Source organism: Mus musculus, chromosome 2, assembly GCF_000001635.26.
Source record: "Mus musculus strain C57BL/6J chromosome 2, GRCm38.p6 C57BL/6J".
NCBI lineage: Eukaryota > Metazoa > Chordata > Mammalia > Rodentia > Muridae > Mus > Mus musculus.
This window is the reverse complement of record NC_000068.7, coordinates 69,928,158-69,944,554: the sequence shown is the minus strand read 5'-3', so window position 1 is coordinate 69,944,554 and position 16,397 is coordinate 69,928,158. Positions and strand designations below refer to the sequence as shown.

At 37.7% G+C, this 16,397-nt stretch overlaps 1 protein-coding gene across 9 annotated transcripts in view; it reads right to left on the bottom strand.

The window, feature by feature from the left end:
* Positions 1-16,397, bottom strand: part of Ubr3 (ubiquitin protein ligase E3 component n-recognin 3) — a 127,079-nt gene that overhangs the window by 79,456 nt on the left and 31,226 nt on the right. For all 9 annotated transcript variants that reach the window (XR_003953713.1, XR_003953714.1, XR_374518.2 and 6 more), the window contains exons 6-9: positions 10,100-10,166; positions 8,533-8,663; positions 6,243-6,471; positions 76-255 (exon numbers count right to left, since the gene is read on the bottom strand). Coding sequence is in view for 6 of the 9 variants with exons in the window: in XM_011239758.3 (XP_011238060.1) it covers positions 76-255; positions 6,243-6,471; positions 8,533-8,663; positions 10,100-10,166 (607 nt within the window). In the remaining 3 variants the exon portion in view is untranslated. The remainder of the gene's footprint in view (positions 1-75; positions 256-6,242; positions 6,472-8,532; positions 8,664-10,099; positions 10,167-16,397) is intronic.

The following is a 16,397-nucleotide window of genomic DNA, read 5'->3' as shown; positions in this document are numbered from 1 at the left end:
TACTATTATTTTTACTTGTATTTAATAATTTACTATTAGACACTTTTGAACAAACAAGAAAAATGTAATTCCTACCTTGAAAGAAAGACACAAAGTTCATCCATGTAACTAACAGGCCGTGATCCTCCAGAAACCTCTGAGCCACACTTTGATGAGAAAGAATATTAATAAAATCACTGACAAGGGGCCAGTAGGTGTTATTCTTCAGTAAGGCTTCTCCACAGTTCACCACTACATGTAAACTGTTCTCTTCATCTAAAAAAGTCCAAAAATCACTTCTTTAAAAACAACTTCACTAACAATGTATTATATTATTACACATCTTAGAATCAGAAACACTTGGATCCTAACCCCAACATACCATTTAAAATCTGTATGGCTGCACATACTGTTCAGATGCTAGATCAAACTCTTCATTCTTAAACTAGAGGAGGGAGTGTTTCTCACGGGAATCAGACTAAGTGTTAACAGAAAGCACTGAGCACTGGGACGTACTTAGTAATACCACACGTCCTCCTCATTCTGATCCCGAGCTAGCTGTGTGCTTATAAAACCTTATTTTCTTGGTTCTAATGATTTATTTTTTGTTTCACTCAAAAAAATTATCACTAGGCTAATCTCATACTACCTAATCATTCAAGTCTGCTGATCTCAAGTGGAGCAGATTAATTGCCTTCTTTTAGTCAAAGAATATGTAAATGCATTTTTTTTTTACCGAACACTGTATCTCAGAAATAAACACGCACACACAAAACACTGAAACCTCTTTAACGCCTCTTCTCTCAAAAATCCTCCAAGTTTAAATTATTTTTTGGATTGATGGGAATAGGCTGTATAAAAATTTCTGTCATTAACACCAGTTTTTAGTAAACTAGCCCTTTTAACCTACTCCATCTTAATAACACACTGGAATAAAGAGTATCCATTACCACTGAGAAACACAGAGAATGTTCAAAGCCAGCACTATTTTCTAGTATATACTGAGGTAGAGAGTTACCAAAGTCCATTCTTTTCTGTTATTGCTAGTTGTTCTTTTTATTCTAATTATAAAATTTAAACAGAGTCTATAAACAAGGAAAATATGAATTCATAGTAAGAAGTATTATAAAACTAGATTATGTTTTGAGATGCAATAAAAATAAATGCATGCAGATACACAAGTTTAAAAAAAAAAACTCAAGGCAGAAAAGCAAGATCATTTCAGGGAGACACACTAACTCTACTTTAAAAAGATTGAAAATTAAATTTATAAATGCAGTGTGTATACATTAAGATGAAATCCAATCAAGGTAACCATACTGTAAAATCATCTTGCCCACAAAACTGAAAGAGTGGAAAATGAGCATTGGTGTGACATCAAGCAGGGGAAGGGGCTTGCCCCACAAGCCTGGCAATCCACATAACCTCAGTGCAAGCCTGGAATCCACATATCGGGAGAAGGGAATTAATGCCACTAAGTTGTCCCCTGACCTCAACAGGCACCATGACTAGCTTTTTTTAAGACTAGAAAGTAAAAGTTTATTTCTATTTAAATATGAATACAATTTCTCACTCTAAAAAATGTATTTATTGTTATATGTAAATACACTGTAGCTGTCTTTAGACACAACAGAAGAGGGCATCAAATCTCATTACAATGGTTGTAAGCCTCCTTGTGGTTGCTGGGATTTGAACTCAGGACCCTCAGAAGAGCATTCAGTGCTCTTAACCACTGAGCCATCTCTCCAGTCCCCAATGTATCACATTTAAATGAGTCTTCATCTAATTCAGACTTTTTAGCTAACCATGTACTTGACAAACTCATCAGTAAGGAGGGCCTGGATTAAACTTCTTTATTTCTACACATTAAATTTATGTTTTAGCCCATGAAATTATCATACTCTACTCTTACATTATACCAAATAAGTCAACTTGGCCTGTTTCTCCCTGATTCCCAATGTAAGAATAAGGAAAAACTAAGCGACTCCATTAGGGGAGATGCACCCAAGCTTCTGAAGCAAGGTCTGACTAAAAACCTCTGCCAGTGGGAACTGATGAGCCAATGACACTGCTGAGACACTGTGCTAGGATGCTGGGAGTAACAAAATAAAAAATAAAATTTAGAATTGCTGTCCTACTTAACTGTAACTAGAGAATGAATAAGCAGAAATAATAAAAAAAATCTCTAACACCACTTTAAATAAAACTGTTCTTGTGAAAAAACACCCTGTAATCATTTAAAAAAAAAGCAATTACAATTTCTTTTTTTAATCCAAGTTGGTACTTTCCTCACTAAAGATGTAAAAAGCCATGATCCAGGGTTAAATGAAATGCACCCATCAGAAAGTACATATTGCCAGAAGGCAGTGGCACTCAGGAGGCAGAAGCAGGCAGATCTCAAGGCCAGCCTAGTGTATGGAGTGAATTCCAGGAGAGCCAGGGCTGCACAGAGAAACCTCATTTTTAAAATACAGCAACAAATAAAACAAAACAAAATATAACAAACAAAAATCTTGCTGAATACCTGAAGTCTGAGGTCAGGTATTCAACTCATCTTAGATAATAAAGTGATAAGATAAATTCTTCCTCCCCCACCCCACATACACACCAAGAAGACAGTGAGGTAAGGCTATAAAAAGAGAAGTACATGGAGTCTTAGGAACAAATGCAGCTAATTTAACATTCAAAGGCAGCCTCTCTCCAGAGTAGCATTTTATGCTAAGAGCTATACTAGGAAACATGAGTTAGGATTCACTACACAAACTAGGGAAGGCAGAGAAAATGATGATCTTGCATTATACATCTTGCAGAGAGAGGGCAGATGTATAAATGAGGCCACAAAGCCCTATAAACTCTGATGGTTTAGAGTTTATCTGAAAAGTTGGTAAAGCCACTGGACTGGAATGAACAGTAAAAAGAGAATGTGGTGGCTGGAGAGGTGGCTCACAGCCATCTGTAATAATAAGGTCCAGTGCAGCATAGAGAATGACTAATGGAGGGTAACGATGACCAGATGCTGCGCATGGCCACAGAGAGCGAGTGTCTACACTGTACTAACAGTGAGTGAAGACAAAGATGGAAAAGCAACTGTCTTGAATGTTTGCTAAATCCATAGATGCTAACCAAAAGTCAAGATAACGTGTAGGCTCACAGGCTGGACAACTCTGGTATCAAGACACATGCTAACGTGTTCATGTACATATATATACACTCACACCAGATAATGGAAAAGGACACCAGCTTGGTGGAGTTTTCCTGTTAATACTATGTGTCAGAAACACAGGCAACCAAAGAATATGTTACATATTCTGGTACATACTCAGATTTACAAGATAGAAGATTAATCAGTGCTTTTCAGTATCTGCAGATATTTCTATAGCTATATGATGCACAAACTGTAAAAATTGTAAAATTTCAAAGACATAAAAAAGAGTTACAACACAAATTTAAAACTCTACCAAAAACAACAACAACAACAAAACCCATGTCTATAACAAAGTGAACATATAGACGGGGTTCTGGACCTAGCCAGAAGGCTTTTTTTCCTTTTATTCTTTAGCTGTTATGAATCCTCATTGTATTGTCTCTAATGTTTACTAACAGTAAAGCAATGTTTAAACGTTCTCTAGAGGCTACGGATGTGTCTCATTTTAAAACATGTCTGATATAGACTAGTCTGGATTTGATCTCAAATACTGTAAGAAACTAAATAAATAAGATAGAACAGTGCCTAGTAACAATTCTTACAAAGACTAAGCAAAAGCTATTTGAATTTAAAAAAAATTTAAAAACAGACTTTGTAGTATCTGTAACTACTCACTGGAATTTAGACACATTCTAATACTGTTAACATAAAAATGTACAAATTTTATAGTACTTTTGGGAAAGCAATAAATATGCATTATGAAATGGTATGCTATTATTGAAGATAATGTTAAAAATCATGACAAAGCTTAAAAGTTGCTAATGACAACTTTAGAATTTGGCTGGAAGATAATGTAATTCCTGTAATATACTTAACCTGTACACACAAGTCACACCATTTTCATAAAGAACTGTTTTGATATGATAATTATTTTTTAAAAACTGGGAGACAAACTCACCATCTTTTTCCTGAATACTCCTCTCTAAAGGCCAAATAGAAACTATATATAAGAACAGCTAAATCAGTTAGTTAGTCAAGAAAATAGACTACATGGACTGAGCAGACACTTCAGTGGGCACAAGCACTTGTTTTTGCCAGTAAGGACCTGAGTTCAAATTCCCAGTACCAATATAAAAAAACTGAGTAGGACTGCACATGTCTGTAACTTCAGTGCTAAGAGACAAAGAAAGGTGACTCCCCAGAGCCACCCAGCCTAGCTGATACGTGAGCTTCCGGTTCAGTGAGACCCTGTCTCACTGAAATAAGGTAGAGAGTGATATATATATATTTAACCCATAAAACAAAAGAGTTTTTAATTTTCTTCTAAAAAGCAAACAAGGTGTATTGTTTAATATCAATAGTATATTGTACAATAATAAATTAATGCTTTCTTTGTACTAGCAATAATAAAGGGTCACTTCATGAATTAAGCAGCTGTTGGGGGAAGAGTCTGGGAGAGACTCAGCTGGTAAAGTGCTTGCTACAAAAACCTAAGGGCCTGATAAAGGATCGCCAGCACCCACATGAAAAGCCAGGTGTAGCCATGCAGTCATATCTGTGACCCAAGGCGGAGAACACTGGCTCACTGGAGGTCATTAGCCAATCCACGAGCTCCGTGCTCCAAGTTCAGAGTTGGCCTCTGCACGCCAAGGGTTAAAAGGAGGAGTTATATTTACAGTGAATGCTAAAAGGATAGTAGCCATCATTCTTAGTTAGCTATCCTTACATATAAGGCTTTATGTCTTTTACAAAACATATGTAATTTTCAGGATACAGCTCAACTTCTAAGTACAATGAGAAAACAGGAAATGATTGATATACCCAAAGCAGCAGAAAGACACAAAACAAGGAAGCCAGAGACTGATGTTGGGAATCACCCTAAATCACTCTTCCACCTTAGTCGTTGAGGTAGGCTCTCTTATTCACACCCAGAGCTTGCTGGTGAGGGTAGTCTATCTTGCTACCCAGCTTGCTCTGTGTTATCTTGTCTCCACTTCTGGAACCAGTGGTTCAGACAGGGCCACCATACCCACTGCGTTTCCGCGAGTTCTGAGGATCTTAGCTCTGGCCCTCATGCTTGTGTTGTGTAGCACACACCACCCACTGAGCCATCTCCCCTGTTTTGAGGTTTAGCTCCAGCCTTTCAGTGTGGAACTGTCTGTGTCCTGGCACAGAATTAAAGTTCTAACATAGGAGACATGAAATCCTTCTTTGCACTGCCATTTGTTGGCAATTTAATTCAGTAGGAAATGACTTAACTTTCCAAAGACTTTAGGATCTATCTTTAAAATACAGGTGCTGAAGGTAGTAATCTCAGGGTTTCAGAAGTTTACCTAAGACAACACATTTATAGCATTCAATCACAGTGCCTGATACACAGCAAGTATTCAATGGCATGAATTAAGGGAAAGTAGATGAAGGGAACAAGAATGGAAATGTGTGGAAACGGTAGGTCAAAAAGTGACAACCATATACTGTGCATAAAAGACGATGATAAAAGTTCTTCCTAAGGTATATAGACACGGCAAGGTTTATTCCAATTCAAAGAAATTTTAAGTATAATGATATAAAAATATCAAGGGCAGACAGCAACAAATTTATGATTAAAAAGGAGCATACGCTGGACACGGTGGCACACAACTTTAATCCCAGCACTCAGAAGGCAGAGGCAGATGGCTCTCGAGACTCTGAAGCTTGTATGGGCTACATGGTGAATTTCAGGAAACTCAGAGCTACATAATGAGACCGTCTCAAAAATTAAAACAAAAGGACCAAAACATAGAGCATGTTTAATAATAAAGCATGATTTGCCATGATAATACCTTCAATTATTAAAATACATGCACACTGTGATAACACTTGTTTAAAGAATTCCTATCAGTAAGTAAAATAATAGCACATAAAAGTATAGAAAAAATACAGCAAAGTGTTAGCGGGTATTTGTGAAGGACTAAACTAGGAATGACTTTAACTTTAAACTACAAATCGTCAAATAATTACTTTCCTAATATGTATTACTTTTACACTATTTCAGAAGTTATTTGTAAGGATACAAGTGTGTTTAAAACTTGTTGCACAAAGTCACTAATAGTAAGCAAGTGGCATAATTGGAGCTTACCTTGCAGCTCACTCTTGATGAGGCAGCTCTCCATCATGTACAACAACACAGTGACCATGATGTCCAGGAGCTGACACTCTTCTGTCACCTGTCTGGCTAGCTCCTCATTGCTGAACAACTGAACACTAATATGCACAATTCTGTTGGACATTGTATCTGATTCGTGACTTTTCTTCAGTGTTTTCATAATAAAAGCATAATGCTGAACAAATGTTTTTGTAAAAGCAACCTGTAAAATTTTTAAATAGCAAACAAGAAAACATCAGCTTAATTCCAAATTTAAAATGCTGTTAGTATTTTATATCACATATTATAATCAGCTTTTTTTAAAATAAATAACTACATCATAAGCCTGTTTGTGTCATTATTATCTATCATTTCAAAGATAGTTTTAATTTTTTTTTAAAGATTTATTTATTGCCGGGCGGTGGTGGTGCACACATTTAATCCCAGCACTTGGGAGGCAGAGGCAGGTGGATTTCTGAGTTCAAGGCCAGCCTGGTCTACAAAGTGAGTTCCAGGACAGGCAGGGCTATACAGAGAAACCCTGTCTTGTGTCTTGAAAAACCAAAAAAAAAAAAAAAAAAAAGATTTATTTATTATATGTAAGTACACATGTAGCTGTCTTCAGATACATCAGAAGAGGGCTTCAGATTGCATCTCGGGTGGTTGTGAGTCACCATGTGGTTGCTGGGATTTGAACGCAGGACCTTTGAAAGAGCAGTTGGTGCTCTTAACCACTGAGCCATCTCTCCAGCCCTATAATCAGCTTTTAAAGCTGTTAGTACCATATGATGTTATACCAGGTAATTAAATAATGATGATAATTTTAAGTCATATTTTACCATTTATGAAACATTACTAAAATACTTTAATAGTTTTAAAAAGTTAATAATATTTTAACCCATTTAAGTTTTGAAATGATTATAAACTGTGGTTTAAGAATATAAAATTTGGGCTGGAGAGATGGCTCAGTGGTTAAGAGCACTGACTGCTCTTCCCTAGGTCCTGAGTTCAAATCCCAGCAACCACATGGTGGCTCACAACCATCCATAATGAGATCTGACTCCCCCTTCTGGAGTGTCTGAAGACAGCTACAGTGTGCTTACATATAATAGATAAATCTTAAAGAAAAAAAAGGCAAGAATATAAAATTTTACTTGCTCAAAGTTACATCCATTTCTTGAAAAATTATCTTAAGCAGAGTGATGGTGGTGAACATCAGATTTCGGAGTTCACGGCACTACTATAGAGTAAGTTCCAGAACAGCCAGGGCTACACAGAGAAATCCTGTTTTGTTTTGTTTTGTTTTGTTTTGTTTTGTTTTGTTTGGCTTTATTTAAAAAAAAAAAAAAAAGTATCTTTGTTCCAAGAGATCTACAAAAATAATACCTAAAGTCCTGGCTAGAAACCATCAGAATAACATCACTAAACAATCAAGGTGATATGATTATCCCCACAAGAAATAACCTCCCACCTGCTCTGAAAGCTGACCAGCAATCTGGCCAAATGCCTGCAGTATCAATTATGGCTGGATTTATTTCCTATGTCACAAATAAATTTCCTGTTGCATGTTTTAAGAGTATAAAAAGGCCCACGATAATGCTACTTGAGAGTGTCTCTCCTAATACTCAAAGGACCACTGCACACTTTGTTCTTTTGAGACATTGAGCTATGTCATTTTGCCATAAGCATATCATATGGTGCTCAGAGGTGTCCCTCCCTACACTTGTATCTGATTAGTAACTGTCCTCCCATTAGCAGCATAACCCACGCTGATCCCTAACGTAAGCTCAGTCACCCCGTTCCATGGTGCAGCAGCACCTTGTAACTGTCCTTCAGCGGACTCAACACTTGGTTACAGATCACTCACCTCTGCACTTACTTTATTACTGTTTATCTCCCACCACTGCCTTCACACAGAGTTCCACTTGTTTAGTAATGTTACTCTAGTGGTTTCTAGCTAGGACTTTAGATCTTGTTGTAGGCCTCACAGAACAAAGATAAAACTGATGTGTAACTGTGAGCAAGTAAAATTTTATATCCTTAGATGATAGTGTTTATAATAGTTTTAAATTTGAAATGGCAATTCTGCTGAGTAATGCTAAGTTGAGAGAAAGCTAAGATTCTGTGTATTCCGAGCAGACGTTCAACGGGAAATAAAGCTTTCATATTATATCCTTATCCTTATGTTATAATGAGCCTCAGCTAAGAAATGCAACAAGAACAAGATCAAACAATAAAAAAAAACAGTGAAAACAAAGTTCCATAAGGAAGCAGTAATAGATACCTTATACTCTTGATCTGGGAGCATATTGAGCAAGAAAGTTACCATCTTCTGTGGGAACTCATACTTTATTGTCCAAAATAATAGTTCTTCTAAAAAACTTTTATGTTTCAAAACATCCATTATGGATTGATCTGTATTAGAAAGAGAAAATTTATCACTAATTAAGTTGCTCATGTCATTTAAACCTTGCCATACAATCCAACAGTCCATCAAACTCATCTGAAAGTACCTACAATTCAATGATCTTCTTTCACTACTATAAAAAAAGTCACCAACTTCCACAGTACACAAACACCAAAACATTAAATACCTTAAATATGTTAATAACAAGCATTTACTCAAAAAGTAATACTTGGATTTTTTTTTTGGATGGATTGAGTGATTGATTGATTGATTGATTGATTGATTATATGTGAGTGCACTGTAGCTGTCTTCAGACACACCAAAAGAGGGCATCAGATCTCATTACAGATGCTTGTGAGCCACTATGTGGTTGCTGGGGTTTGAACTCAGGACCTCTGGAAGAGCAAGCAGTCAGTGCTCTTAACTGCTGAGCCATCTCTCCAGCCCTGTTTTATGTGTTCTTAAATATAGCCACGTACCTAAAATTTCTATTGAGTTTCAAATTTTAAATTTGGTATCACTAATCCAAAGAGGAAAATGCTACAAAATCTTTGAGAACATAGACCTCAAGGACAACCAAGACTGTACAGTACAACCCTGTTTCAAATGACAAAACAAACATCTCAAAATTTGGGGTTAGAGAGAGCTCAGCAGTTAAGAACACTAACTCTGCTTCGAGAGACCCAGGCTCAATTCCCCACACCCACAATGGTGACTCACAACCATCCATAACTCCAATTCCAGGGGGCCTATGCCCTTCTCTAGCCCCGGCAGGTACTGAGCACACACAGTGTACTGACATAACCATACCACAAACGCCCACGCAGGTAAAATAATTAAAAATTTTAAACACTAAAATCAGAAACTTGTCCCAAGTGTTTCAGATAAGGAATTCTAGAACTATCATTTCCTTAAAAGAATATCATGGTACAAATGTAAAAAAATCTCAAGTTAAAACTAAACGCTACTGAAAACATAAAGCCCAAGCAATTTACATTTTAAATTTATTTCTTTATTTACTTCTGAGAATTTTTTCTAAGACAGGGTCTTGGGTCTCAGTATGTAGCCAGGATTTCAAAATATTAAAGGTTTTGTTTGTTTTTAAATATTTTTAAAGAAAAAACAGACTATAACCAGGTATAGTGGCACACAGCTGTCATCCAAGTAAAAAACTTAGGAGACTGAGCCAAGAAGACTGTGGGTTCAGTCAATGTAGGCACACAGTGAGTTTCAAGGCTAGCCTAGATGATGTAGTTAAACCCTATCTCAAAAAAAGGCAGTGGTGGCACACGCCTTTAATGCCAGCACTTGGGAGGCAGAGGCAGGCAGATTTCTGAGTTCAAGGCCAGCCTGGTCTACAGAGTGAGTTCCAGGACAGCCAGGGCTACACAGAGAAACCCTATCTCGGAAAAAAAAGGCGGGGAGGGGGGGGGACCATAAATACCTTTGGTGCCACTGCTTAGCTTCACCCTCTTTCTCTTGCCCAAGCCTTGACTCCCATCCTGGTCCTCCTAGAGGATATAAAGTCAACATTATCCATAGCCATGCTCATAAATGTATATGTTCTATATAAATGTAACATACACATTCTTACATACTGATATCAACATAATTCACTTCTATGTATCTACTATATCAAATGTTTTAGTGCAGTTTTATTGAAATTCTTACTATTAACATATGACCATCTATAATCTGTACCTATAGGGAAAGACTCTTGAGCATTCCAAAATGTTAAAATAAAAACTTTCCTGCTGTTTTTGTGGTTATTGAAGACCAGCCTTAGTCCATGGTGATCTGATAGGATGCATGGGATTATTTCAATCTTCTTTTATCTGTTGAGGCCTGTTTTGTGACTGATTTATGGTCAATTTTGGAGTAGGTACCATAAGGTGCTGAGAAGAACGTATTTTTTTGTTTGTTTTTTGTTTGTTTGAAATGTTCTATAGATATTGGTTAAATCCATTTGGTTCATAACATCTGTTAGTTTCAAACTTAAGAAACACACTGGAAGCAGTGCTAAGATGAAAACTCTGAGTGCTTCCAAAATGAAACTAGAGAGAGCTTACACTAGCAGCTTAACACCACAACTGAAAGCTCTAGAACAAAAAGAAGCAAATACACCCAAGAGGAGTAGACTGCAGGAAATAATCAGGGCTGAAGTTAACCAAATAGAAACAAAAAGAATTATACAAAGAATGAATAAAACCAGGAGCTGGTTCCTTGAGAAAATTTATCTATCTGTCTGTCTATCTGTCTTTTCTCTCTCTTTCCTTCCTTTCATTCTTTGTTTTTTATCAAATATAATCTAACATGAGTCAAACTGAAAAAAGGAAACTTCAGTTGAGAAAATGTCTCCATCAGATGGTCTGGTAGGCAAAAGATCATTAAGTGTTTTCTTGACTGAGCTGCTGGAATAAGAAATCAGTCTGCACAAGATAGTAATTCTATTCCTTCATGACCTCTCCTTCAGTGCCTGTCTCCAAGTTCAAGTTAAATCCACCTGCCTCTGCCTCTGCCTCTGCCTCCCAAGTGCAGGGATTAAAAGCGTGCGCCACCACTGCCTGGCTCTGTCCTACCATTCTTAATGTACTTACTGTAAGATATAAGATGAAAGAAACTCTTTCCTCTTTAAAAAAAAAAAAATTGCCAATAAGTTTCCTAAGCTTACACATAACATTAAGGCATAAAGAAGCTAAAAGAATAGGAGAATTTACCATAAAACGGAAGGAAAGGGAGAGGACTAAAATAAATAGAGGAAAGGTTTCATAAAGTATGAAACAAAAGGAGCTCAAAACTCAAATAAATTAGCAGCCAGAGAGATGGTTCAGTGGCTAGAGTCACTTCCAGCAAGACTGACAACTTGGGAGTTTGATCTCCAGAACCCACAAGATAGAAGGAAAGACGACCACATGATAGATGACCTAACCCAGTCATTTGTCCTCAGACCTCCACAGACACACCTTCGTATGTGCACCACCTATATACACAAATATAACATTTAAAAAGTTTAAAGAAATAATATTTCAGTGATAAGGAATCTGTTTAGTTGATAGAGTAATTGCCCACCATAACAAAGCTCTGAATTCAGCCAGGTGGTGGTGAATGCCTTTAATCCCGGCACTTCGAGACAGCAGGTAGATCTCTAAGTTTGAGGCCAGCCTGGTCTACAGAGTGAATTCCAGAAAAGCCAGTGAAACCCCATCTCACCAAACAACAACAATAACAACAAATATAAACAAACAAAAAACAAAAAAACAAATAGAATCAAAATTTAAAAAAAAAAAAAAAAAAGCTCTGGCTTCAATCCCTACCACTGCATAGATCAGATATGGTGGACATCTTTATAATGTCAGCCTTTGGGCCCTAGGGAGGCAGAAGGAGTATCAGGACTTCAAGGTTACTTTTAGCAACCTATTAAATTCAAGACCAGCCTAGAATACATAAGACCCTATCTCAAAAACTTAAAAAAGATAGAGGGGCAGGGAAGATAATTCAGTGGTTAAAGTGTTTCGCATACATCAGGCCAAGAGTTCAGATACCCAGATCCATATAAATGGCAAGTCGATATAGTGATTCCAGCTTTCTAAAGTGGGAGACAGGATTCTCCAGAATAAGCTGGGTATCAAGATTAACAGCCTGGGTAAGCTCTCCTTTTGATAGGGAATTCTCTGATCAGAATGCATAAGGCAAATAAACCATTTCTCCCCTAGTTTAATGGTCATTGCATTTATCACAGGAGAACGAAGCAAACCAGGACATATGAATACCACACATACAAAAAGGGAGGGATCAAGTTCTGAAAAATAAGCATAACATAGTAGAAGCTGAAACTAAAATTGTAAAAATAAGAATATGCTTTGGGAAAAGAAACACAAGAATGCAGCCAACTTCTGCTCACTTGTGATGCACACATTTGTGAAAAATCTTATACTACAAATGAAATGGATTAATTAGGGAGAATACCAAGGAACAAGTCCTTCACAACCCAGTCAACTTTATAGCCAAAGAAGTATCTAAGCAGTAACTGATACCTGGGGGTTTAATTTATATGCCAGGCCAAAATCATGGGGTGGTTTAGGCTGTCTCAGAGGATGCTGAGACTGTACAACAGAATGAGAAAGCTAGTTAGCACAGACAGTGTAGACCCCAGGGGCCAAGAGATCTGTGAGAACCAGATACGGAGGAGAGAGAAAGGGAGGGAAGGAGAGGGGAGCAGAAGAGAAAAGACAAGAAAAGGAAAGGAAGGGAAGTCCTGGGTGCAGGTAGCTGTTTCCAAATAAAATACAGCCCGAAATGCTCCTGCCACCCTCATCGCAGAACTAAGGGATTTTTTTTCTCTCTAAAGGTTGTGATTCACTGCGCCTAAGAAAGGGAAACAAGGAACTACTACTGCAAAGGAATCAACAACTTCTAAATGAACTGACACTTTGTTAGAAGCACATCATGTTTTTCAGCTATAAACTTCCTATAAAAGGGATACTTTCAGTAACACAGTGTCAGCAAGGTGTTATAAAGTTCTATCCATTTCCTGAGTTGCAGGCCTAAAGGAAAAGTAGAATTAGGAAGAAAAAGTCATTCAAAAAGAAAACATGGATGTGGTGTATAATTCAATAGTAGTGTGCTTGCATACATAGCATGAAAAGGCTTGGGTTCTATCCTAAACACAGAGAAAAGACAACATACGATCAAGGGGGGCACAAAGGCAAAAACTTGAAAACACGCCAGGCGGTAAGTGGTGCACGCCTTTAATCCCAGCACTTGGGAGGCAGAGGCAGGTGGATTTCTGAGTTCCAGGCCAGCCTGGTCTACAGAGTGAGTTCCAGGAAAGCCAGGGCTACACAGAAAAACCCTGTCTAGAGAAAAAAAAAAAAATCCTGAAAACACAGCTCACTGAATTGGACTTAACCACATGGCAGATATCACACACAGCTAGGAAGGAGACTGCCCACCTAAACCTGTGGGACAGTGAGCACTCCTGCAGACTGATGGCTGAAGGTGTATCACAGCAGTTACTCGTCCTAGATGGCAGTTTGACAAGGCACAAGCCAACAGTCTTTAAAATTCATTAACAGAAATTTTCTAAAGAATACTGAAAGAAATAAACAAAAACAATATCTATCACTATGGGGTTTTTTCTTTATTATCTCGTGTGTGTGTCTCTGTGTGTGTGTGTGTGTGTGTGTGTGAGAGAGAGAGAGAGAGAGAGAGAGAGAGAGAGAGAGAGAGAGAGAGAGAGAGAGATTGCAAGACACGAGTCAGGGGTTTTTCAGGGGAAGGCTGGAGTTTAAGATTTATTTTTATTTTATTGTACGGGTGTTGAATCACATGTGTGCAATGCCCATGGAGATGAGAAGAAGGCATCAAAGCCCCTGGGATTAGAGTTACATATGGTTGTTAGCCATCATGTGGGTGCTGGGAACTCAACTCAGATCCTCTGGAAGAGCAGCTAGTGCTCTTAATCCCTGAGTCATCTCCCAGTCCCAAGAAGTCAATTTTCTCATTCCACTATGTGAGCTTAGAGATGGAACTCTGGTTATCAGGCTTATGCTGTAAGCAGTTTTACCCTGGGCCATCTCACCAGCTCCATAAAGGGATTTTTTTCAGTAGCCAAAAAAAAAAAAAGTTTTCACCATCTAACAAAAGAGGACTAAGTAAGTAAGTCATGTATGTGTGAGGAAAGCCACTGTTCTCTTTACGTGAGGAAAGCTTACTACAGCAGGCGGATTTCTGAGTTCTAGGCCAGCCTGGTCTAGACTGAGTTCCAGGACAGCCAGGGCTACACAGAGAAACCCTGTCTCAAAAAAAAAAAAAAAAAAAAAAAAAAAGAAAGAAAGCTGCTTAAGGGCTGGAGAGATGGCTCAGCGGTTAAGAGCACGGACTGCTCTTCCAGAGGTCCTGAGTTCAGTTCCCAGCCACCACATGGTGGCTCACAGCCATCTGTAATGAGATCCGATGCCCTCTTCTGGTGTGTCTGAAGACAGCGACAGTGCACTCATATACAGAAAATAAATGATTCCTGAAAGGAAGCAAACAAACTAGCTCCTTGAAAGAAAGGCTAAAGAAAGGCCTGGTCCTAAATGACAGCATATTACTCTCGCACTAGGCACTAGTTCAGATCAGACTGAAAAGGGAAGTGAGCTTACTAAACACATGAAAAAGCTACTATAAAAAGAATATTAAATAACTAAAGATGCTTATTCAAAGAAATAACGTATGGAAGAGAAAATAAAAATTAGTGGTCAAAATAAATTTTTAAAAGTATGAAGGTTATATAATTTTACAAAACACAGACTATATATACATATATCCATATATATGTATATGTGTGTATATATAGATATATGTATAAGGTGTGTGTGTGTGTGTGTGTGTGTGTGTGTGTGTGTGTTAAAGGCCTTGTGTACTACAGCTCACCTCAAACTCACAAACTCACTGTAGCCACCTCTTCCACCTCCTCCCCCTCCCCCTCCGCCTCCCCCTCCACCTCCTTCATCTCCTTCCCTTCCCCCCTCCCCCTTCCCTCCCCCTCCACCAACTGCCTAGAGGTATACACCACCACTCCCAGAAAAATATTGGGAACTTTTAAAAATTATTTTATGTGTGAGAGCGTTTGTCTGCACATTTGTATGTGCCTGTCGTAGCCACAAGAGAATATTGGATTCCCAAGAACTATTGTTACAGACAGTTGTGAGCCATCACATAGGGTGCTAGAAACCCAACTTCGGTCTTTTGCAAGAGCAGTCAGTACTGTTGGGCACTAAGTTATCTCTCTGGCACAAAAAAGATTTGTTAGGATTTCATGCACGCTGCTCACGCACTCTACCACTGAGTGACATCCCCAAGCTTCAAGAGCATCTTAAGTATAAAAACCACCAAGCAGGGAAAAAAAAAAACTACCAAGCAAAAGAACTAGTGTCTGCTAACTAGGAAAGATCTCTATCCCTCAAAGCATTTACATGGAAGTTTATCAACTGCAGAAAATGCTGCAAAGTCTACCCTACACTAGAAAAGAAATATATTGGTATTTCTAAGAAACTTCCCACAAAAATTATGTGACCGTCCAGTCCCAACCTTCACAATTAACCTAATTCCTGGTAAATTAAAATTCAACTTTAATTGTCAAAATGTATTACTTTTTATCTATCACAAATTTTTAAAAAGTATCTACCTTCTATTTTCAATAATCCTGTTCAATATAAGTTTTAAAAATTAGGGTTTTTTTTCCATTCAGTACCAAAGAATATTCAAAGAATGTCTACAAGGACATCTAAACATTTTCTAATGATTATCTTCAATTATTAAGTGTATACAGGAAAAAAAGAATATATGTGACTAAGCAAAATTAATAACAATAGTTAACACAATACCAGGCTGAAACATTTTTTTTCTTTCTCCCCATTCTTCTGTTTCTCTAAAATGAACATCAGATGGTCACAGCTTCACCGGAGAAAAGTTTTACTTCATTTGCACCTCAAAATCACAGGAACTAATAATCTAGTGATGGAACACGTAGACATGTGCTTATGGGCTTCAGTTTTCTAAAGTTTCCTTGAAAAGTTATCTGTACACTGGAATGGTGGTGCACACCTGCAATCCCATAGGCTACTGCAGGAAGATGAAAAACTTGAAGCAGCCTGTGTTATATAACTAGACCCTGCTTATAAAGAACAAAATACCCTACCCTACAACACATTCTCTTCCCTCTCAGAAATATCTAATTATAATTAGACCCACTCACA